Source organism: Rhinatrema bivittatum, chromosome 3, assembly GCF_901001135.1.
Source record: "Rhinatrema bivittatum chromosome 3, aRhiBiv1.1, whole genome shotgun sequence".
Classification (NCBI taxonomy): Eukaryota; Metazoa; Chordata; class Amphibia; order Gymnophiona; family Rhinatrematidae; genus Rhinatrema; species Rhinatrema bivittatum.
The window spans coordinates 494093564-494119605 of record NC_042617.1 but is presented as its reverse complement, the minus strand read 5'-3'; the positions used below and the strand labels follow the sequence as shown (position 1 = coordinate 494119605).

Genomic DNA, 26042 nt, shown 5'->3' with positions numbered 1-26042 from the left:
GTATTCTGCGCATTAAGAAAGGTGGAAGGAAGGCAAAACGATTACCGTCATGGTTAAAAGGTGAGGTGAAAGAGGCTATTTTAGCCAAAAAATGGGATATTGATACACAGACATTAGGGAAAAAGTGTAGTACTGCTTATATGGCCGAGTCCAAAAGCATAGCACATCCAAGCTGCATTGTCTGAATTATCAAGAAGGCTATTCACCCTGATTACAGTTAGCAGTAATTACTGCTACCATCAAGGTAGCAGTAATTTTGATATTGATTGGACAGTGCTTGGTTTTGATTGTTAATATTACTTCCCTTAACATGAGGCTTGAGGTATCCTGCACTGAGCAGCAGTACTTCCATAAGAAACTTGCTGGGCAGACTGGATGGTCTTTTTCTACTGTCAATACTATGTTATTATATGTATTTCTCTTTTTAAGAACATAAGAAAATGCCATACTGGGTCAGACCAAGGGTCCATCAAGCCCAGCATCCTGTTTCCAACAGTGGCCAATCCAGGCCATAAGAACCTGGCAAGTACCCAAAAACTAAGTCTATTCCATGTAACCATTGCTAATGGCAGTGGCTATTCTCTAAGTGTGGCTATTCTCTAAGTGTGTATAGACATTGTTAAATATGGACCTCACAGCTGGTTGAGTAGAATTTAATGGAGAGTTTAAATACATGCTCTTTTCTATGTTGTAATTTTTCTTTTGGAGCCACATAGAATGCTGCTTTTATGACTGTTAAAGGAACAGCGCAGTTGAAGAAAAAAAGGAGAAACTGCTGCAAACCCAGAAAATCACACATTACTACCATCATCTCCTTTTTATCAATCAAGGAAGAAGATAAGGGGTTTCTTTTATTTTCTGCTAAGCAAATATTTCATATTATTCTACCTGTGATGTGTCATGCCAATTTCTGTATGAACTATTTTGTATACTGCTGTATATGGTATACAAGATATATGGTTAACTATTAAATAGAGAAGTACATAAGAACATAAGAACATAAGATATGTCATACTGGGTCAAACCAAGGGTCCATCAAGCCCAGCATCCTGTTTCCAACAGTGGCCAATCCAAGTCACAAGTATCTGGCAAGTACCTAAACATTAGATAGATCACAAACTACCATTGCTTATTAATTATCATCATAGCAGTTTATGGATTTATCCTCTAGGAACTTATTCAAACCTTTTTAAACCCAGTTACTCTAATTGCTGAAACCACATCCTCTGGCAATGAATTCCAGACAAGCAGGATGGTAGTCCTCACATGTGGGTAAATAAATACCAAGCTACAGGCTGCTCCTAGATACAACAGTGACCAACAGCTCCTAACTGGGTGCCATCAGGAACAAGAAACACGATGCTGTTGGTAACAGAGGGAGACAGCCTGAACCCAAGCAATAGGCCCTAGGCAGGGAGAGTTGGGTTTAAACCTGGAAAAGGTTGCGAAGCACAGATTGGCCAAAGCTACTATCCTGACAACCATCCTTGTCCAGGCACTAATGGGTGGCGAACATGTGTAGAGAGCTCCAGGTTGCAGCCCTGGAGATTTTGGCAGCAGGGACTGCCTGTAAGTGAGCCATCGACGCTGCTGTAGCCCTCACAGAGTGAGCTTTGACTCAGCCTCCCAGCTGAAGGCCCACTTGCGCATAGAGGAAGGAACTAGAATCTGCTAGCCAGTTGGATAGAGTTTGTTTACCCACTGCAATTCCCAACCTATTCTTATTGAAAGATATGAAGAAATGAGTGGATTGTCTGTGGCCTGCTGTACGTTCTAAATAGCAGGTTAGGGCCCTCTTATAATCTAATGTGTGTAAGGCCAGTTCACCCTGGTGAGAATGGGGCCTCGGAAAAAAGGTAGGCAGAATGATGGACTGATTAAGGTGAAAATCAGTTACCACCTTAAGCAGAAACTTAGGATGTGTATGGAGCACCATCCTATTATAAAAGGATTTTGTGTAGGGCGGATATGCAACCAAGGCCTGAAGCTCATTAACCCTGTGCGCCGAAGTGATTGCCACCAGGAATAAAAATTTCCAGGTGAGGAACTTCAGATCGCAGGAGCACATAGGTTCAAAGGGATGGTGCATGATCCACGCTAACACAAGGTTGAGGTCCCCAGGACACAACAGGAGGCTGAGGGGGGAGGCTTCAGTTGAAGCAAGCCCCGCATAAAGTGACCTACTATGGGCTGAACAGAGATGGGTGTGCCCGCAACACCTTGATGGTAAGCTCTAACAGCACTCAGGTGGACTCTGACCTAGGTGGTTTTAAGTCCAGCCTCGGAAAGGTGCCACAAATAGTCCAAGAACCTCGGAGTGGAGCAGGTGAATGGATCCAAGCCATGTCCCTCATACCAGATAGAAAAATTCCTCCACTTCAGTTAGTAAGACTTCCTGGAGAAAAGCTTCCTGGAAGCAACCAGCACCTGAGACACATAGTCAGAAAGGTCCAAGGATTGCAGGACTAGGTGCTCAACATTCAGGCTATCAAGGCTAATGCTCGGAGGTTTGGATGGCTCAATCTGCCCGGATCATACGTTATCAGATTGGGGGAGGTTCCGTGACCAACAGGTCCCGAAGGAGCAGAATCCAGACCTGGCTGGGCCAGTACAGAGCCATGAGAATCATGGTCCCCTGGTCCTGCTGGAGCTTCAAGAGAACATAAGAACATAAGAAAATGCCATACTGGGTCAGACCACGGGTCCATCAAGCCCAGCATCCTGTTTCCAACAGTGGCCAATCCAGGCCATAAGAACCTGGCAAGTACCCAAAAACTAAGTCTATTCCATGTAACCATTGCTAATGGCAGTGGCTATTCTCTAAGTGAACTTAATAGCAGGTAATGGACTTCTCCTCCAAGAACTTATCCAATCCTTTTTTAAACACAGCTATACTAACTGCACGAACCACATTCTCTGGCAACAAATTCCAGAGTTTAATTGTGCGTTGAGTAAAAAAGAACTTTCTCCGATTAGTTTTAAATGTGCCCCATGCTAACTTCATGGAGTGCCCCCTAGTCTTTCTACTATCCGAAAGAATAAATAACCGATTCACATCTACCCGTTCTAGACCTCTCATGATTTTAAACACCTCTATCATATCCCCCCTCAGTCGTCTCTTCTCCAAGCTGAAAATTCCTAACCTCTTTAGTCTTTCCTCATTGGGGAGTTGTTCCATTCCCCTTATCATTTTGGTAGCCCTTCTCTGTACCTTCTCCATCGCAATTATATCTTTTTTGAGATGCGGCGACCAGAATTGTACACAGTATTCAAGGTGCGGTCTCACCATGGAGCGATACAGAGGCATTATGACATTTTCCGTTTTATTCATCATTCCTTTTCTAATAATTCCCAACATTCTGTTTGCTTTTTTGACAGCTGCAGCACACTGCACCGACGATTTCAATGTGTTATCCACTATGACACCTAGATCTCTTTCTTGGGTTGTAGCACCTAATATGGAACCCAACATTGTGTAATTATAGCATGGGTTATTTTTCCCTATATGCATCACCTTGCACTTATCCACATTAAATTTCATCTGCCATTTGGATGCCCAATTTTCCAGTATCACAAGTTCTTCCTGCAATTTATCACAATCTGCTTGTGATTTAACTACTCTGAACAATTTTGTGTCATCTGCAAATTTGATTATCTCACTCGTCGTATTTCTTTCCAGATCATTTATAAATATATTGAACAGTAAGGGTCCCAATACAGATCCCTGAGGCACTCCACTGTTCACTCCCTTCCACTGAGAAAATTGCCCGTTCAATCCTACTCTCTGTTTCCTGTCTTTTAGCCAGTTTGCAATCCACGAAAGGACATCGCCACCTATCCCATGACTTTTTACTTTTCCTAGAAGCCTCTCATGAGGAACTTTGTCAAACGCCTTCTGAAAATCCAAGTATACTATATCTACCGGTTCACCTTTATCCACATGTTTATTAACTCCTTCAAAAAAGTGAAGCAGATTTGTGAGGCAAGACTTGCCCTGGGTAAAGCCATGCTGACTTTGTTCCATTAAACCATGTCTTTCTATATGTTCTGTGATTTTGATGTTTAGAACACTTTCCACTATTTTTCCTGGCACTGAAGTCAGGCTAACCGGTCTGTAGTTTCCTGGATCGCCCCTGGAGCCCTTTTTAAATATTGGGGTTACATTTGCTATCCTCCAGTCTTCAGGTACAATGGATGATTTTAATGATAAGTTACAAATTTTAACTAATAGGTCTGAAATTTCATTTGTTAGTTCCTTCAGAACTCTGGGGTGTATACCATCCGGTCCAGGTGGTTTACTACTCTTCAGTTTGTCAATCAGGCCTACCACATCTTCTAGGTTCACCGTGATTTGATTCAGTCCATCTGAATCATTACCCATGAAAACCTTCTCCATTACGGGTACCTCCCCAACATCCTCTTCAGTAAACACCGAAGCAAAGAAATCATTTAATCTTTCCGCGATGGCCTTATCTTCTCTAAGTGCCCCTTTAACCCCTCAATCATCTAACGGTCCAACTGACTCCCTCACAGGCTTTCTGCTTCGGATATATTTTAAAAAGTTTTTACTGTGAGTTTTTGCCTCTACAGCCAACTTCTTTTCAAATTCTCTCTTAGCCTGTCTTATCAATGTCTTACATTTAACTTGCCAATGTTTATGCTTTATCCTATTTTCTTCTGTTGGATCCTTCTTCCAATTTTTGAATGAAGATCTTTTGGCTAAAATAGCTTCTTTCACCTCCCCTTTTAACCATGCCGGTAATCGTTTTGCCTTCTTTCCACCTTTCTTAATGTGTGGAATACATCTGGACTGTGCTTCTAGAATGGTATTTTTTAACAATGACCACGCCTCTTGGACATTTTTTACTTTTGTAGCTGCTCCTTTCAGTTTTTTTCTAACAATTTTTCTCATTTTATCAAAGTTTCCCTTTTGAAAGTTTAGCACGAGAGCCTTGGATTTGCACACTGTTCCTTTTCCAGTCATTAAATCAAATTTGATCATATTATGATCACTATTGCCAAGCGGCCCCACCACCGTTACCTCTCTCACCAAGTCCTGTGCTCCACTGAGAATTAGATCTAAAATTGCTCCCTCTCTCGTCGGTTCCTGAACCAATTGCTCCATAAAGCTATCATTTATTCCATTAAGGAACGTTATCTCTCTCGCGTGACCCGATGATACATTTACCCAGTCTATATTGGGGTAATTGAAGTCTCCCATTATTACTGCACTACCAATTTGGTTAGCTTCCCTAATTTCTCTTAGCATTTTACTGTCCATCTCACCATCTTGACCAGGTGGACGGTAGTATACCCCTATCACTGTAGTCTTCCCTGACACACAAGGGATTTCTACCCATAAAGATTCAATTTTGTATTTAGTCTCATGCAGGATGTTTATCCTGTTGGACTCCATGCCATCCCGGACATAAAGCGCCACACCTCCTCCCGACTGCTCCTCTCTGTCATTGCGATATAATTTGTACCCCGGTATAGCACTGTCCCATTGGTTATCCTCTTTCCACCATGTCTCTGAGATGCCAATTAAGTCTATGTCATCATTTACTGCTATACATTCTAACTCTCCCATCTTACTTCTTAGACTTCTGGCATTAGCATACAAACATTTCAAAGTTTGTTTTTTGTTTGTATTTTTATTCTGCTTTTTAATTGATAGGGATAAGTTAGAATATTTTAGCTCAGGTGAGTTTTTAGTTACAGGCACTTGGACTACTTTTCTAATTATTGGAACCTCACTGTCGGGATTCCCTAATTCTAATGCATCATTAGTATCCTTTAAAGATACCTCACTCCGAACCATGCGCTGCTGAGCGACTGTCGGCTTTCCCCTTTGTTCTAGTTTAAAAGCTGCTCTATCTCCTTTTTAAAGGTTAGCGCCAGCAGTCTGGTTCCACCCTGGTTAAGGTGGAGCCCATCCCTTTGGAAGAGACTCCCCCTTCCCCAAAAGGTTCCCCAGTTCCTAACAAAACTGAATCCCTCTTCCTTGCACCATCGTCTCATCCACGCATTGAGATTCCGGAGCTCTGCCTGCCTCTGGTGACCTGCGCGTGGAACAGGGAGCATTTCAGAGAATGCTACCCTGGAGGTTCTGGATTTAATCTTTCTACCTAAGAGCCTAAATTTGGCTTCCAGAACCTCCCTCCCACATTTTCCTATGTCGTTGGTGCCCACGTGTACCACGACAGCCGGCTCCTCCCCAGCACTGTCTAAAATCCTATCTAGGTGACGCGTGAGGTCCGCCACCTTCGCACCAGGTAGGCATGTTACCAGGCGATCCTCACGCCCACCAGCCACCCAGCTATCTACATTCCTAATAATCGAATCACCAACTATGACGGCCGACCTAACCCTTCCCTCCTGGGCAGTAGGCCTTGGGGAAATATCCTCAGTAGAGATGTGAATCGTGTCCTCGATCGTCTTAACGATCGATTTCGGCTGGGAGGGGGAGGGAATCGTATTGTTGCCGTTTGGGGGGGTAAAATATCGTGAAAAATCGTAAAATCGTGAGCCGGCACATTAAAACCCCCTAAAACCCACCCCCGACCCTTTAAATTAAATCCCCCACCCTCCCGAACCCCCCCCAAATGACAAATAACCTGGGGGTCCAGCGGCGGTCCTGAACGACAGCAGTCCGGAACGGGCTCCTGCTATTGAATCTTGTTGTCTTCAGCCGGCGCCATTTTCCAAAATGGCGCCGAAAAATGGCGGCGGCCATAGACCAACACGATTCGACGGCAGGAGGTCCTTCCGGACCCCCGCTGGACTTTTGGCAAGTCTTGTGGGGGTCAGGAGGCCCCCCCAAGCTGGCCAAAAGTTCCTGGAGGTCCAGCGGGGGTCAGGGAGCGATTTCCCGCCGCGAATCGTTTTCCGTACGGAAAATGGCGCCGGCAGGAGATCGAATGCAGGAGGTCGTTCAGCGAGGGTTCCGGCGCCTCGCTGAACGACCTCCTGCAGTCGATCTCCTGCCGGCGCCATTTTCCGTACGGAAAACGATTCGCGGCGGGAAATCACTCCCTGACCCCCGCTGGACCTCCAGGAACTTTTGGCCAGCTTGGGGGGGCCTCCTGACCCCCACAAGACTTGCCAAAAGTCCAGCGGGGGTCCGGAAGGACCTCCTGCCGTCGAATCGTGTTGGTCTATGGCCGCCGCCATTTTTCGCCGCCATTTTGGAAAATGGCGCAGGCTGAAGACAACAAGATTCAATAGCAGGAGCCCGTTCCGGACCGCTGCCGTTCCGGACCGCCGCTGGACCCCCAGGTTATTTAAGTCATTTGGGGGGGGTTCGGGAGGGTGGGGGATTTAATTTAAAGGGTCGGGGGTGGGTTTTAGGGGGTTTTAGTGTGCCGGCTCACGATTCTAACGATTTATAACGATAAATCGTTAGAATCTCTATTGTATTGTGTTCCATAACCGTTTAAGACGATATTAAAATTATCGGACGTTAATTTTAATCGTCGAAAAACAATTCACATCCCTAATCCTCAGTGCGAAAGGACAATGCATCACCTAGAGAGCAGGTCCTTGCTACAGGATCCTTTCCTGCTACACCTGGTTGGTGCTCTCCCATTATGACACCTTCTTCCTCCAAGGCAGCACCAGGGCTGCCAGTCTGAAGTTGGGACTTGACTACTATGTCCCTGATGGTCTCATCTATATACCTCTCTGTCTGCCTCAGCTCCTCCAGGTCTGCCACTCTAGCCTCCAGAGATCGGACTCGTTCTCTGAGAGCCAGGAGCTCTTTGCATCGCATGCACATGTACAACTTCTCACCGGTGGGTAAAAAAATCATACATGTGACACTCGATGCAAAAGACTGGGAAGCCCCCCTCTTGCTGCTGGACTGCTGCCTTCATCTCAATTTTGATCAGTTCCTTGTTAAGTTTTAGGTTGCTATGGGAGTAGGAATGTGTCTAACTTCCTTTAAATGTGTTAGTGAATTCACTATGTGTCTGGTGGTGGCCTACCGGGGTCTGATCGAATTCTCAATAAAGTTTTTGTTGATGTTTTTTTTTTTTTTTTGTGAAAGTGGCACCTGCCTATAAATTAAGGGATGAGCTAGGGGTGGGTGGACGAGGGGTGGGAAGGTTGGGAAATACAAACAGTCTAACTTTTTGTCAGCCTGAGTGACTCACTGCTCCCTTGATTAACAAATGTTGGTCCCTATTCAAACCCAATCACACTACCTCAACACCTTTCCAAGGTGAGTAACTGAGCTGAACTATTCAACTTTTTTACTTTGGTATATACTGTTCCTAGCTTATTTCTAGCTTCTGGCTAGAAATAAGCTAGAAATAAATATTTCTAGCTTCTGTTAGACCCCCCTCCAAATTATCCCCCCCCCCTTCCACACCCTCCACAACACCCAAAAAAGGCGCCTGACCTCCATCCCTATAGCTCCCACCTCCCAAGCCCTCACCATCTCCCTCATTTCACTCCTACTCATTAACGCCCAATCCCTAAAACAAAAAACACACCTACTTAATGATATCCTAACCGACTCCAAACCAGAAATCTTTGCAGCTACTGAAACCTGGTTCAAACCCTGCGACACCCCCCTCCTTAACCAACTACCTTCTGAAAATTATGACATCTTCTCCATCCCCCGAAAAAAGAAAAGAGGAGGGGGCCTACTCCTCATTGCCAAAAAAGAATTCAAGCTCACCTCACAAACCTGCATTATTCCCAATCAATACGAAGTAGGCCTTTTCAAATCGCAATCCCTACAAATATGTCTCATATATACCCCCCCTGGTCTTTTGGAAAAGGACCCCTCCCCCCTCATTGAATTCCTCACCATCTCCCTCTCTCCCGACATACCCACAATACTCCTTGGCGACTTTAACCTACATGTTGACTCCATTCCACAATCCCCCACATGTGAAGCTTTCATCACATCCTTAGACGCAATGGGCTTCACCCAACTCATCCATTCCCCAACCCACAAAGCCGGTCATACCCTTGACCTCATCTTCACCAATCCTCTCATAAACATCATCCACTCCCCTACATGCCTTCCTGTCCCCTGGTCCGATCACTCCATCATCAACACAACCCTCTCCCTACAAATCCCTCCTACCTCCCCTCCTACCCAACCTAAATCCTTCCATTTCCGCAAAACCTGCCCTATAGATACCCTGGCCACGGCTTGCTCCAACATCTCAGACCATATTGACCTAGAAACAGTAGATAACGCTATATCCACCTGGACAGAAACCACCCTGAAAATCGCCAACAACCTACGCCCGTTCATTCAAAAAACAATCACTCAAACCAAATCATCTAAAAAACCCTGGTACACCCAGATACTCAAATCCCAAAAAATCCAGCTTAGAGCAGCAGAAAGACATTGGCGTAAACACCCTACCACCGCCACAAAAACCATTTACTACCAACTCATGCACGCATATAGAAACGCCATTCAAGCTACAAAAAAGGAATACTACGCCAAAAAAATTCACCATCTCCAATTCAACCCAAAAGCACTGTTTCAAACCTCACCAAACCTAACATGTCTACACCACAAGTCGCCTCCACCCAGACCCGATGCAATGATATTGCCCTATTCTTTAAGAACAAAATATCAAACATCACCGCCAAGTTTACTACAAACACTAACAATTCCCCCAACATTAACAACACAACTCCCCCTATCCCACACACGCCTAATATCCTATCTTCCTTTGAACCCTCCTCAACACTAGAAATAGAAAACATTCTAAAGAAGATGAGACCCTCCTCCCACCCCTCCGAAACTATCCCTACTAAGTTACTTCTCGCTATTCCTAAAACAATAGCCTCTTCACTCTCCAAAATCGTGAATTGCTCCCTGGAACACGGCATGGTACCCAACTCACTGAAACAAGCTGTGGTCAAACCTATCCTAAAAAAACCCTCCCTTGACCCTACCAACCTTTCCTATCTCCGCCCCATCTCCAATCTCCCCTTCCTCTCCAAAATCATTGAGAAACTAGTTAACTCCCGTCTCTCCGACCACCTAGAACAATCCAACATACTCCCATCTACACAATATGGCTTCCGTAAACACCTCAGTACGGAATCCCTCCTCCTCTCCCTCACAAACACTATCATCAAAGGAATGGATGCCGGCAACTCCTATCTCATTGCCATGCTAGACATCTCCGCCGCTTTCGATACCATAAATCATAACATCCTCATCAACACGCTCACCAGCATAGGAATCTCAGGTACCGCCCTCTCCTGGATAAAGTCCTTCCTCCAAAACCGCACCTACACAGTCCTCACTGACAATTTCACCTCCCCCCCTGTTAATCTCAACTGTGGCGTCCCCCAAGGATCCTCTCTCTCTTCCACTCTATTCAATATCTACTTGCTCCCCCTCACACACCTCCTTTCCAACCTTGGCATTACACACTTCATCTACGCAGATGATGTGTAAATACTCATTCCCTTCACAAGCACTGTACTCACTGCTCTACACAAATGGGACACCATCCTCACCTCCATTAACCAACTTCTCACAGACATGCACCTAGCCCTTAACCCACAAAAGACTGAACTCCTCCTCATCTCCTCTAAACATACACCCACAACCTGTCCCTCCACACTCCACCTTCCCAACCTCTCTTCCAACACAAGAAACTTGGGTGTTATACTTGACAACCAACTTACCTTTAAACCATACATCAAATCTATCCTTAGCAGTTGCTATTTCAAACTCCAAACCCTCAAAAAACTCAAACCCCTCCTCTACTTCCATGACTTCCGCACAGTACTCCAATCCCTTATTTTTTCAAAAATTGATTACTGTAACGCACTCTTACTTGGACTCCCGGCCACCCACATCAGACCTCTCCAACTCCTCCAAAACGCTACTGCACGCATCCTCTCTAATGTCAAGAAGAAAGACCACATTACCCCCACCCTCATCAATCTCCATTGGCTTCCCATCCATTCACGAATCTTATACAAAACACTTACCCTAATACACAAAAGCATTACAAACGAACACTTCAACTGGTTAAACCCTCCTTTCCTCCCACGTACCTCCACAAGACCCACCCGCTCCTCCCTTCGTGGAACCCTTATTCCCCCCTCTATAAAATCAACAAGACTCATCTCCTCCACCAAGAGGGCCCTCTCCCTCGCAGGCCCCTCCCTGTGGAACTCCATGCCCCTTGACCTTCGCATCTAAACTTCCACCCCTACCTTTAAAAAAAAACTCAAAACCTGGCTCTTCCTCCAACCATACCCCCATTCACTATCCTCACCTATAAACACCCCCTCCCAACCTCCTCCTAATTCTAACACCCCCACCACAGGACCTACACCTTTCCCCTCAGGACAACCTCAAACCCCTCACCTAACATCATTCACATAACAAGCCATCACCTAATACAATTGTACATATTACCTCACCCCCCTCCCTGCTCTTCATACGCACATACAACCTTAGTATACAACCTCTGTACATATTCTCTATTTATTGATTCCCTGTACATATTTTCTCCTCCTGTACCCGTCCTCACCCCCCCGCCCCCCCCCTCGTCAAGATCACCCTCACCCCTCCCTCCCCTAGTTTTCGAGTTTTTACTATGTTACTATGCTCAAGTTACACACAGTTCTTTGTAAAGGCTCTGCCTATATTTATCTTGGTTTGTAAGTTATCTGTAAACCGGCACGATGTGCAAACGGTTGCCGGTATATAAAACTAAATAAATAAATAAATAAATAAATAAATAGGCCTTGGGGAGATATCCTCAGTAGAGATGTGAATCGTGTCCTCGATCGTCTTAACGATCGATTTCGGCTGGGAGGGGGAGGGAATCGTATTGTTGCCGTTTGGGGGGGTAAAATATCGTGAAAAATCGTAAAATCGTGAGCCGGCACATTAAAACCCCCTAAAACCCACCCCCGACCCTTTAAATTAAATCCCCCACCCTCCCGAACCCCCCCCCCCAAATGACTTAAATAACCTGGGGGTCCAGCAGCGGTCCGGAACGGCAGCGGTCCGGAACGGGCTCCTGCTATTGAATCTTGTTGTCTTCAGCCGGCGCCATTTTCCAAAATGGCGCCGAAAAATGGCAGCGGCCATAGACCAACACGATTCGACGGCAGGAGGTCCCTACGAACCCCCGCTGGACTTTTGGCAAGTCTTGTGGGGGTCAGGAGGCCCCCCCAAGCTGGCCAAAAGTTCCTGGAGGTCCAGCGGGGGTCAGGGAGCGATTTCCCGCCGCGAATCATTTTCCGTACGGAAAATGGCGCCGGCAGGAGATCGACTGCAGGAGGTCGTTCAGCAAGGGTTCCGGCGCCTCGCTGAACGACCTCCTGCAGTCGATCTCCTGCCGGCGCCATTTTCCGTACGGAAAACGATTCGCGGCGGGAAATCGCTCCCTGACCCCCGCTGGACCTCCAGGAACTTTTGGCCAGCTTGGGGGGGCCTCCTGACCCCCACAAGACTTGCCAAAAGTCCAGCGGGTGTCCGGAAGGACCTCCTGCCGTCGAATCGTGTTGGTCTATGGCCGCCGCCATTTTTCGCCGCCATTTTGGAAAATGGCGCAGGCTGAAGACAACAAGATTCAATAGCAGGAGCCCGTTCCGGACCGCTGCCGTTCCAGACCGCCGCTGGACCCCCAGGTTATTTAAGTCATTTGGGGGGGGGTTCGGGAGGGTGGGGGATTTAATTTAAAGGGTCGGGGGTGGGTTTTAGGGGGTTTTAGTGTGCCGGCTCACGATTCTAACGATTTATAACGATAAATCGTTAGAATCTCTATTGTATTGTGTTCCATAACCATTTAAGACGATATTAAAATTATCGGACGATAATTTTAATCGTCGAAAAACGATTCACATCCCTAATTTCCTCAGTGCGAAAGGACAATGCATCACCTAGAGAGCAGGTCCTTGCTACAGGATCCTTTCCTGCTACACCTGGTTGGTGCTCTCCCATTATGACACCTTCTTCCTCCAAGGCAGCACCAGGGCTGCCAGTCTGAAGTTGGGACTTGACTACTATGTCCCTAATGGTCTCATCTATATACCTCTCTGTCTGCCTCAGCTCCTCCAGGTCTGCCACTCTAGCCTCCAGAGATCGGACTCGTTCTCTGAGAGCCAGGAGCTCTTTGCATCGCATGTACATGTACAACTTCTCACCGGTGGGTAAAAAAATCATACATGTGACACTCGATGCAAAAGACTGGGAAGCCCCCCTCTTGCTGCTGGACTGCTGCCTTCATCTCAATTTTGATCAGTTCCTTGTTAAGTTTTAGGTTGCTATGGGAGTAGGAATGTGTCTAACTTCCTTTAAATATGTTAGTGAATTCACTATGGGGTAGATTTTAAGAGGCGCGCGAACAGCCTACTTTTGCTTGCGCATCAGACTCAAGCAAAAGTACGCTGGATTTTAGTAGATACGCGCGGAGCCGCGCGTATCCACTAAAATCCTGGATCGGCGCGCGCAAGGCTATCGATTTTGTATAGCTTGCGCGCGCCGAGCCGCGCTGCCTCCCCCCGTTCCCTCCAAGGCCGCTCCGAAATCGGAGCGGCCTCGGAGGGAATTTTCCTTTGCCCTCCCCTCACCTTACCCTCCCTTCCCCTACCTAACCCACCCACCCGGCCCTGTCTACACCCCCCCCTTACCTTTGTCGGGGGATTTACGCCTCCCGGAGGGAGACGTAAATCCCCGCGCGCCAGTGGGCCTGCTGCGCGCCGGGCCGCGACCTGGGGCGGGGACGGAGGGTGCGGCCACGCCCCCGGGCCGTAGCCACGCCCCGTACCCGCCCCCAAAACGCGGCCGACACGCCCCCGAAACGCCGCGTCGACCGGGCCCGCCCCCCGACACGCCCCCGACACGCCCCCCTCCGAAAACCCCGGGACGTACGCGAGTCCCGGGGTCTGCGCGCGCCGGTAGGCCTATGTAAAATAGGCTTCCCGGCGCGCAGGGCCCTGCTCGCCTAAATCCGCCCGGTTTTGGGCGGATTTAGGCGAGCAGGGCGCTGAAAATCCGCCCCTATGTGTCTGGTGGTGGCCTACCGGGGTCTGATCGAATTCTCAATAAAGTTTTTGTTGATGGTTTTTTTTTTTTTTTTTTGTGAAAGTGGCACCTGCCTATAAATTAAGGGATGAGCTAGGGGTGGGTGGGCGAGGGGTGGGAAGGTTGGGAAATACAAACAGTCTAACTTTTTGTCAGCCTGAGTGACTCACTGCTCCCTTGATTAACAAATGTTGGTCCCTATTCAAACCCAATCACACTACCTCAACACCTTTCCAAGGTGAGTAACTGAGCTGAACTATTCAACTTTTTTACTTTGGTATATACTGTTCCTAGCTTATTTCTAGCTTCTGGCTACTTTTTTGTGGGGGGGGGGGGGTTTGTGGTTTTTTTTTTTTCAATACAATGCACTCAGTTAGTATTAAAACAAACAGTCAGCTCTTTAAAAGTCTGGAGAACACTCAGTTCTGCAGACTTTTAAAAATAAACACACTATCTACTGCTACCTTATTGACTGACTAAAAATACAAACAGTCTAACTTGTTTATTCACTGCCTACCTACTGCTACCTTATTGACTGACTATTTAAAATGCAAACAGTCTAACTTGTTTATTCACTGGTTTCTGACTATTAAAGGCACAAACACACAAACACACTAAATAATATTCCCAAATAGTTAACTTTGCCCCAATACGTTTAAAAAAGTCAATGTCCCAAGCAAAAACTTACTGATTCCTTTCAGCCACCAGCAAGGTGATCCTCTCTTCTCAGTGTTTCCACTGGAATGTGGGTTACTGAACTCTTTCCTTCTAATTTATAATGTGCTTCTAAGGTTAATTAGTGCAAAACAATCCCTTAGGAGATGTACACTTTAGCTGGATATCCTGCGTGACCTTTCAGTTAGATTTCCTGTGTGACTCACTGCTGTGCTGATTAACAAAGAATAGTACCTATTCACAAACACACAATCTTCACACTTAGTTAGTCAGCCTGAGTGACTCACTGCTCCCTTGATTAACAAATGATGGTCCCTATTCAAACCCAATCACACTACCTCAACACCTTTCCAAGGTGAGTAACTGAGCTGAACTATTCAACTTTTTTACTTTGGTATATACTGCTCCTAGCTTATTTCTAGCTTCTGGCTACTTTTTTGTGGGGGTTTTTGTTTTTGTGGTTTTTTTTTTCAATACAATGCACTCAGTTAGTATTAAAACAAACAGTCAGCTCTTTAAAAGTCTGGAGAACACTCAGTTCTGCAGACTTTTAAAAATAAACACACTATCTACTGCTACCTTATTGACTGACTAAAAATACAAACAGTCTAACTTGTTTATTCACTGGTTTCTGACTATTAAAGGCAGAAACACACAAACACACTAAATAATATTCCCAAATAGTTAACTTTGCCCCAATACTTTTAAAAAAGTCAATGTCCCAAGCAAAAACTTACTGATTCTTTTTTGTGGGTTTATTTTTTCAGTACAATGCACTCAGTTAGTATTAAAACAAACAGTCAGCTCTTTAAAAGTCTGGAGAACACTCAGTTCTGCAGACTTTTAAAAATAAACACACTATCTACTGCTACCTTATTGACTGACTAAAAATACAAACAGTCTAACTTGTTTATTCACTGACTACCTACTGCTACCTTATTGACTGACTATTTAAAAATGCAAACAGTCTAACTTGTTTATTCACTGGTTTCTGACTATTAAAGGCACAAACACACAAACACACTAAATAATATTCCCAAATAGTTAACTTTGCCCCAATACTTTTAAAAAAGTCAATGTCCCAAGCAAAAACTTACTGATTCTTTTTTGTGGGTTTATTTTTTCAGTACAATGCACTCAGTATTAAAACAAACAGTCAGCTCTTTAAAAGTCTGGAGAGTCTTCATAACCAGCGGAAGAGGAGGATACACATACAGGAGACCTTTGCCCCAATGTTGGGCAAAGGCATTTGAAGCTGGAAGCCCATCTGTCCTGTATAGGGAACAGAAGTTGCTCACCTTGTGGCTGCAGGGGGAGGCAAAGACATCCACATCCAGAGTTCCCCACCGGTGGAATATCCAAGACCACCACTACCAGATTCAGGGACCATTCGTGTGGCCGAAACATACGGCTCAGGTGGTCTGCCAGTATGTTCATTTCTCCGGTTAGGTACATCGCTCTCAGGGACTTGCCCTGTGACAAAGCCCAGTACCAAATTTGTACTGTCTCCAGACAGAGGAGGAATGAACCCATGCCTCACTGTTTCTTGATGTACTACATTGCTACATAGGGCAGAGATAAGCAAACAGCTCCAGCCCTGGAGTGCCATAACCAGGTTTACTTTTCAAAGTATCCACAAAGAATATGTATTTGCATATAATGGAACAGTGCATGCAAATATACCTCATGCATATTCATTATGCATATCCTGAAAACCCAATCCTTTTGAGACACTCCAGAACTGTGCTTACTCTTTATGTAGGGTTGTGATTGATATACGTGTATATGAGCTTCTGAGGCAAAAATATGATTATATATTGTTGTAAAAATAATGAAGTATTTTTGTGCTCATGACTCAAGGCCCCAGGCTTCCCACTTCTCCTATACGACTTCATTACAGCTCTCTTCCTTCTGCTTCCACTTCTCCTAAACTTGTAGTTGGAGTTGTTGGAGCCAGTCATTGGCCTAGCAGAGGTAGCAGGTGGTAGGTGAGGGGCTGAGCCAGCATACACTCATCCCTTTACTATGGGCTTCTTCTCCCACCATAAGAACACCTAGGTGAGGGGAAGTGGAGGTACCAAAAAGAAATCATAAGCTCTGCGTCTCATTCTGGCCTATTTGCAGGGCTGCTGCCTTCTTGATTCACCATTGCTATTCCCTGTTAATGGGATGCCTATAGCAGTTTCTCTTCCTGTGTGTTCTGAATACAATTTTTCATGCAGTGATTGTTGTTATTTTCACCATTCACCCTCTGGGGTAAAAAAGAATTTGGATGCATCATTGGGCTTGAAGTATATAAGTTTCCCAGTAATTTCTAGGTTTGTAAATGACTTCTCCAGTATAAACTATACTGATCTTTCTTTATAAAATCTATTAATTTGCAGTACATAGTTACAATATACAGTATTTAAATAACCATGTGAGTCATTTCCAACACAAGTTTTATTACAGCTTTACCCACCATTTATTTTCCTGGCATCAGCAAGACTGGGATACAGGTTACAAGTATTTGCCCAGCTCTGTGCATTTGCTGCAACTGTTGCATTCCATTTCTAAATAAAAAAATAAAATAATATACCTTTTTAATTAAAAGGAAATTACAAGATATTAAAGCACAGGATACAGAACTTTATATCATTTGTGAATATTTCTATATTTATTGCTCTTCTACAAAGAATAATTTCATTTCTTAATAGATAATCAAGTTATACATCAATACTCACAATGAGCATTCCACATCCACAATACAAATAATTGTGATAGCTATTTTTTCTAATCCTTTTTCTTCATTTCCATAACCTCTTACACCAGATAGTAGGGATGTGCAGAGCAAATCTTTATGTTCATAAGTCCATAAGTCGAAAGGGGGGATCAATTTCAGTCAATATGGACATATGGAGAATTCCATAAGTTGAGTCTATGTCCATACGTGCAAATAAAAATTTAAACCCCTCACCCTCCTTAATCCCCCCCCCCCAAGACTTACCAAAACTCCCTGGTGGTACAGCAGGGAGTCAGGACACCATTTCTGAAGTCCTTTGCGAGGAGCATGTGACGTCGGCAACACGTCGGAGTGACGCGGCGTCACGTGATTCCCCGCGCGATCGCTCCGGGGGACCCTCGTTGCACCCAAAAGGAACTTTTGGCGAGCTTGGGGGGGCCGATGTCACATGCTCCTCGCAAAGGACTTCAGAAATGGCGTCCTGACTCCCTGCTGTTCCACCAGGGAGTTTTGGTAAGTCTTGGGGGGGGGGATTAAGGAGGGTGAGGGGTTTAAATTTTTATTTAGGATCAACAATCGCGATTTCCAACTTATTCAACATAGCTATGTTGAATAAGTTGGAAATCCGATCGTTTTCGCCTCATCACTTTTTTAAGTTAAAAAAAAAAAATAAGTTGCGTTTTACATTTAAGTTCAAAACGAATGCACACCCCTACCAGATAGTCTGCCCAAGTGAATTTGGCTTCTCTGACTGCAAGAAGAGACATCTTCTTTAAGACATTCTCCTCAGCTCTGTTCTCAAGTCAGTAAAAGTCATTAGTCATTGCCAAAGCAGCAACCACTTTTCCTGTCACTTGGAACTTATGTGCCTTACTTCCACAAAGCACCTGAGGCTCACCAGCTCATTGTTTACAGGACTCAAAAAGTCTGTCATATAAGAGACTCAAACTAGAATGTTTCTGCACCAGAGCACACAGTGTTATGGGCTGTCCTAACTGGTTGATTTTAAAAGCCTTGCCAGGAAACCAGGAAATATGCATGTCTCAGACCCATGCTCACCACACGGATTTTAAAAGACCCGCGCCAACGTGCGTATCTCCTGTTACATGAAGGGTGGGGTATGGGCATGGTCTGGGTGGAGCATGGGCGGGGCGTGTCTGTAGCATGGGTCCAGCACGTGAGTATTTACACTGACAATCATGCGCTGGTGTCCCTTACCGCGTATTTCTGCTATGGACAGCGTGTAAATCATGTAACATTAAAAATACGTTTGTCAGTGGGGTTGTAAGGGTTGGGGCTAATAGGGTAAAAGGGAGGAAAGTTTGCTAGGTGGATTAGGAATTCCTCTCATTTACTGGGGCAAACTGGGAGTGAACTGGAAAAAGGGCAAATGTATCAGTGCCTGTAGCTACTAAAATTTTTCCCACTTACTCGTGCGAGGAGGCGTTTGTGCATATATGTGTGTGTCAATATAAAATTTTATAACACACATGTATGCGCATATGTGCGCAAATGTTTTAAAATCACCGTCTCCATGTGCTCATGCATGTCTTAAAATGTACCCCTATATCTTTACACTTATGTCTAAACAACAGATAATGTGACAGTCACAAGAGTGAAAAACAATCACTGCAAATATTTGTGACATTCAGAAATATTGCCATTTTTGAAATCTGAAGTGCCTGACATCAACAGCATGCCATTTAACAGCCTTATTCAATAAGAAGACAGTATTCCAACCTTTCACCCTAATTTTAAGTGGCCAGCATGCATGAAAACTGGGAGATGTGCGCATGGCCATGCATGTAACTCCTGTATGCGCGGAAGAACCAGAAAACTAAAAAGGGGTGGGCCGGGGGGGGGGGACCAGGTGTGAGGCATGGGAGGGGAGTGGGAAGGGTGCAACTTACTACTGCTCCAGAGAGCAGGTAAGCTTAGAAACAAAATAAAAGTAGTTAGAGGGGTTTTAAAGGTCGGGGTTGATAAGGGAAAAGGGAGGCAGGTTAGCTAGGAGGTTTAGGATGTTCCCTCCCAGTCTGCTCCAATAAAGGAAGGGAACTGGGGAAATGCCCTATTGCATCACCGGGCGCTTCTTGGAAAATCCCCCCCACTAACGTGCACGCAGATATAAAATGAAGTGCACATGTGCATGAGGGTAGCCAATGTTATAACATATGCACATTGACACACGCATGTTATAAAATCGAAGCGTCCATGTGCGCGCGCCAGGAACCATTTGCACATGGACACCCACACACGAGTTTTAAAATTGACCTTTAAATGGGGAGTGTTAAGTCCATGAATATTTTTCCCTACAGATTTTGCTTCAGATCTCATAGGGAAAGTACACATGCACTTTCCCTTTGAAAACTGAACAAGGAAAAATTACCATAGAAAGTTGCATTTGCCTTTTCTGTAGGCATTTTTCTGAAAAAACAAAACAAACAAAGAAGGTAATTTTCAAAATGTTATGCATATAAAAATTAGCACATATAGAACATGCCTGTTCTTGTGTAATTGATATTTTATAAACATCGAAAATACACATAATTTAGGGTTCATTTGCACATATATGCATGTAAAAAAGGAGCAGTCTGGGGTATTCCTGAGTGGGCCCAATGTTTGTACATGAAAGTTATAATTTTAAAAGAGATTTATGTGTGTAGATTTAGCAATTTACTCGCATCATTTTACATTTGCTAATTATTTTGCATAAGCGATAACACACATGTTAATTGTACACTATTGGTTGGGTGGGAGGTCTGAGTGAATTGAGGGAGTTCAGGCTGAAGAAACAGAAGGGTCTCAATGACCTGGAAAATGATTGGATGAATTGGTAAAACTGATAAATTGAATTACGTGAATATATTTTAAAATATACCAACTTAAGCACATAAATTGGATTTTATGCAAGAAAGTCCTGCTTTATTTATTTTATTTATTTAAAATCTTTTCTATACCGTTATTCAGTATATTACCGTCACAACGGTTTACATAGAGGCACATATAGTAAATTGTACATGTTTCTGTTCCTAATATTAGGGTGATGCCTTATAAGTTCGGTAACATAGTTTCATAATAAAGGCTATATGTTCAGTGTTGTTTAATCTGTCCTGTGACTACAATAAAATACTTATTTATACATTCAATTAAAGGTGTAGTAAACAAACCATGACGTACATACATATACTGTGCTAGTGCTGTATAAAGATTTTGTGTGTACAGCTTTCAGCGTTTCTCTCTCTCTCGCTCTCCTTGTGAAAAGGCTTCTCTAAAGAGCCACGTCTTTAAGCTCTTTTTGAAAGTCTTGAAGTCTCTCTGTAATCTTACCTCTGTGGGCATGGTGTTCCATAGAATTGGCCCGGCCAATGATAGTGCTCTTTCTCTGACTTGTGTTAGTTTTGCATATTTTTAAAATAGGTAGGAAAAATATACACGTTTAATGATTGAAACACTCGCTTTCAATGCATTGAATGTTTTCTCGCATAAGCATACATACGCACGTATGTTGTAATGTAGAGATATGCGTATTTTATAATACTCGCTTATTGGATATGCACAGGTTATAAAATACTATTGTAGATCAGCATGCAACTATATATCCATGTTTATCCCACTGTCAGCAGTGGTTTGAAAGTTATTCTTAATGTGTATAGTTTTGAAAATTCAAAATAACCTGCGTCATTTCCTTACATGCTCATACCCTCATCCGAACGATGCATCCACAAAAATGAGGGACAAATAGGTGTGTTGTAGAATAACATATACATTAAATCTCTTTCTCTCATTGAATGTCTTCCTTTATCTGTTGATTGGGTCTCGCTAATCATGTGACCATTTGGCACCTCTTTTTTTCACATTTTAAACATCTGATCGGGTTGAACTCTGGTTAGTCTAAGCTTTTTTAAGAAAGCTTTTTTGACTGAAGAGATCTTTGCTATGTAAGTATATTCTTTCTATTTTTCAATAGTTGGAAATAACCTTGATGCCTATATATATTGTTCACTTCTTTCTTAATATTTTACTTAATGTTTTTGTTCCTCTGTTTATTGCTAGGTGTCTGCCTCCCCTTGAGAAAGCAATTGTTGCATCAGAAGTGGACCCTTGGGCTGAGGTGGGGTTGTCAGCAGGTGGAGTGGGCTGAAGGTAGAGGCCGCTGGAGTTTCACCTATACCAGCCCTCGTTCCCAGCATGTTGAGCCTTTGGTTGCCGTGGCCGGCAGGACTTAGGTGGGCCTCGAGGTTTGTTTGTGAAGAAAGGTAGTTCAGCACAGAGACAGCAGTCAATAGATGGTGTAGTCCTATCCTGGACTGGGTTCGGTACTGGAACTCAGGTGCCAATGGAACAGAGAGTAACTGGAGGCTCTCAAGCAAAGAAAAGCTGGAGCCTTATAAGTCCATGTCCAGGGAATAGGCTAGAGGAGGCGTCATTGACAGGCTTGGATCAGGGCCGGCAACAAGCTAAGGTTGTGGCAAGCAATGTAGAATTCTGAACACAGAGAAGTCTGTAGCATAGTCAATCAAGGCAATAGTCAGTGCACGGAGAAGGCAGGCATAGTCAATCAAGGCAGGTCAGGGCACGGAGAAGGCAGGTGTAGTCAATCAAGACAATGGTCAGTGCACGGAGAAGACAGGCGTAGCCAGGCGTAGCAGAGGTCCAGGGCTGGAGATAGGCTGAAGAGTAGTCGGGCGTAGCAGAGGTCCAGGGCTGGAGATAGGCTGAAGAGTAGTCAGGCGTAGCAGAGGTCCAGGGCTGGAGATAGGCTGAAGAGTGGTCAAACAAAGCAGAGTTGAAATCCAGAGAGTCAGTCCAACACATAAACAGGGCAGGAATGAGGAAGACAGAAACCAGGAACCACGGGAGTCAGGAAAACAAAGTAGAGAGGATTCTCTATCAGCAATGAATACTCGGAGTACTAGGAGACCTGTTGCAAAGGCAATGCTATGATGCGAGGCCTGAGCTTATATACACAGAAGAGTCTGACATCAACATCCGTGGCTGCGGCCAGGTTCCCGCTGCAGACCCTTAAAAAGGATTAGCGATATGCGCGCACGCGTGCGCCTAGGGAGGGGTGCGGCGCTGATGGCGTCTCTTCACGAGCTATGAGGAGAGGCCCAATGAGCAAGGGCATCTTGGCTGGCAACACTGGGGACCATGGCAGAGCCGGAGGCACCGGAGGTGAACTGAGGTCGGAGCTGGTGGCCCACCGCCGCCATTGAAGAGGAACCAGGAGCTGGTGTCTGTGTAAGAACTTGAGAGGGCCATGCCATGGGTCTGCTGCGGGCGGCACGCATAACAGCAATACACAGCTCATGTCAAGGTTGTGACTTGTTCTCCCATTGCAATGGGTAATATATTTTAGTAAGTATTATTTTAAAGCATTCTTGATTTAAAAGAGAAAGCTAGGTTAATTTTCAGTGTATTCTTGATTAAGAAATAAAGCAAGCTCAATTTTCAGTGTGCACGATTTAAGAGAGAAAGCTGTTTGTTTTCAGTGTGTGTTTGATTTTATTTATTTAAAAAGTGTATATTCTGTTTATATTAAATCATTTTAAGCAGAAAATACTTAGAAAGCTTGGTTAATTTCCATTCTGTGCTTGACCTTAAATCAAGTACACTCTAGGTTGATTTAAATAGAGAAAGCTAGGTACATTTTCAGTTTCTGCAAGATAGAGTGTTCCAGCATTATCTCTCATGTCCCCAAGGGTTGCCATGTGAAGTGGTATTGATGGGGGAGGGTATGGCCCAGTTGGATGAATAGGTTTGCTGATTTTTGTGCTCTAAGCCATATTGATTTTCACCATTTTCTAAATAAATTAAATTTCCAACTTTCCCCTTTTTTGTTTGTCTTGATTACATTGTAAACTCTACTGATCAAGACCATCTGTGTTACGTGTTTTTGAACAGCACAGTGTACATCAAGTAGTGCTATTGAAATGATAAATAATAGTAGTAGGAGTGGGGATGTGATTGGCAGAGAGGCAGCCTGGCAGAATGTATAGGCCCAATATGGGGGTTGCATGGGATTGTGGTACTGTCTGGATGGAATGCTGTTACAGAAACACAAGTCCTGAGGAGCAGGAAGGATGGGAAGAGTGAGGTCATTCTCTCATCATTTTTGACAGGCTCTGGTACTATTTTTAAATTAATTCATACTGAATGTTGATAAAAGAATGCACGGCATTGATTTAAAATGGCTAAAAAATTACTTTCCTATTGCTTTAAAAACCAAAGCAACAAAAACTGATATGCATTTTTTTAATCTCTTTATTACTTTTTCACAATTTTACAAAATAAACATACTTTGCAAATGAAATACTATAGCATTTTGAATACATATCATAGATAGGTCACATCAATTATCAATACAAATCATATCAAAAGTAACTCCCTTCTATTTATACATATCCCAAAGCTGCTAAAACATCATAGGGGTAATATGCAAGAGGTTGTAAATATCTCTTGAGGGGGGTTAGGGGCCACTTTGACATTCAATGTGAGACGTACGAACAGAACAGTGGTCTCTTGTGAAGATTTATTGGCCTTCAGAGTGAGGAAACTCACCCAAAGATGAGATTTGTGCAATTTTCTCTCCACCTAGCTTGATGGACTCTCTACCTGGGTAACATCAAGCTAGGTGGAGAGAACATTGGCCAAATCTCATCTTTGGGTGAGTTTCCTCACTCCGAAGGCCATCAAATCTTCACAAGAGACCACTGTTCTGTTCGTAGGTCTCACATTGAATGCCAAAGTGGCCCCTAACCCCCTACACTAATACCTAAACCTCACCTCAAGTTACAAGGTGGGTCTACCATAGGGATACAAATACCTATCTAGGGAGAGGACATCATAGCTTCTTTCTCTCTCTCTCTCTCCCCCCCCCCCCCCCCCAATGGTTAACTGCAGGAAAGACAACAGCTCTGGCACTTCTTGAAAAGTTATTATACTTTGCACTAACTTAGCTCTTTGCATAGGTAATTAGCACAAATTGGCTATAGGAGAATCCAGCGTATAATCTAACTACCTCTATTCACATTTTCATTGATCAAGACCTGGCTTTTAGCACTCAAGAAATCTTTCAACTGGTTGACTTCAAAGAACATATATGTTGCCCCCTGAAGTTTTAATACACATTTACACGGGTATTTTATAATTATTGTAGCCCCCACTGCAAGAGCCTCAGGCTTTAATGATAGAAATGCCTTATGGTGGATCTGTGTATTTCGGGAAGATCCGGATAAATCCTTACCTTGCCACCCATAAAGAAATTACCCATGTTTTTAAAATAAGCCTTCATCACTAAATTCATATCCTGTTCCGATTGAAAAGTTATTAACAATGTAATCCATGCTGTTATCTCCACTTGAGATTCCTCTAAGAACCGGGTTAGATTTTGAAAATCTATGGCATTTCTTGACAAATTATTATTAGTAGAGTTTTGCTTGTATGATAACTGAATTAATTTTTTTACTTCCGATATAGTATCTGGTGGGATTTTTAAATTTTCCCCCATATATTTTTTAAAAGTGATAAGCAACTGCTCTTCTTTTATTTTAGGAAAATTTAATACCACTGTTATGTATTTTAATTGTGTATTAGATATTATTTCTTCCATATTTTTTAAAGAAGGATGTATACAAATGTAAATTTAGAAATAAATCTCTCCGGGACAGTTACATATCCTTCTAGTGACTCTCTTTATGCCACTTCAGTATACAACACTATGGGCAATATTTACCTATATATTTGACTATTGTTGTGTCTTAGGAGTATTGCAGAATAAGGTAATTGATCTTACCATTTTTAGCATGTTGCTAGCTGTTGGAACCACATTTCTCCTTATTTCATTGTGCTCATCCACAATAGCATTTTGTACAGTTATTAAAGTAGTTAACAGAGAACTGATTGAGGAAGACTAAAAAAAAATAAATAAAAATATGGTTACTTATTTTCAAGTTTTGTATGTATTAGTTGCTTATATTATCACATGCACTAATATTTTATAGGTACAAACCACTAAAAACAACAAATAAGGTATCCCATCAATGGACATTACTAAGTGCATGCAGAACCTCTGTTCCAGAACTATAAGAACACATTCATTGTCAAAGTATTCAAGACTCACTTAGACTATAAGAGAAGATAAAGACCTCAAGGCCCAGATGATCTACTCATTTCCTTTTCCTACCTACTGGAATACTTCAGTCTCTACATGATATCCTGATTTACTCTCATCACTTGAAAAAATCATTTGTGCTGATTCCACTCTTTAATTACACAGGTAAAATATTTTGTAGTTGCACAAATTGCATTGTGGTAACTTGTGCCAGCATATATTGGTACATTGTCTCTTCAGCAAAGTTCAACACATAGGGGCGGATTTTAAAAAGGTTACGCACGTAATATACATGCGTAACCCTTTTAAACCCCTCCTGCGCGCGCCGAGCCTATTTTGCATCGGCCCGGTGACGCGCACAAGCCCCGGGACGCGCGTATGTCCCGGGGCTTGAAAAATGGGGCGGGGCGTAGGTGGGGCAGGGCCTGGGGCGGGGCTGGAGCCTCCAGGCACAGTGGCTATTTGCCGCTGTGCCCGTGATCGCGGGCCGGCCATCA

General features: G+C 43.8%; 1 protein-coding gene across 2 annotated transcripts in view; it reads right to left on the bottom strand.

Moving 5' to 3' along the window:
- LOC115088840 (cysteine-rich venom protein triflin-like) overlaps positions 1-26042 on the bottom strand; it is a 140369-nt gene that overhangs the window by 60898 nt on the left and 53429 nt on the right. For both annotated transcript variants that reach the window (XM_029597027.1, XM_029597026.1), the window contains 2 exons: positions 25228-25344; positions 17169-17259 (listed from right to left, as the gene is read on the bottom strand). In XM_029597027.1, coding sequence (XP_029452887.1) covers positions 17169-17259; positions 25228-25344 — 208 coding nt within the window. The remainder of the gene's footprint in view (positions 1-17168; positions 17260-25227; positions 25345-26042) is intronic.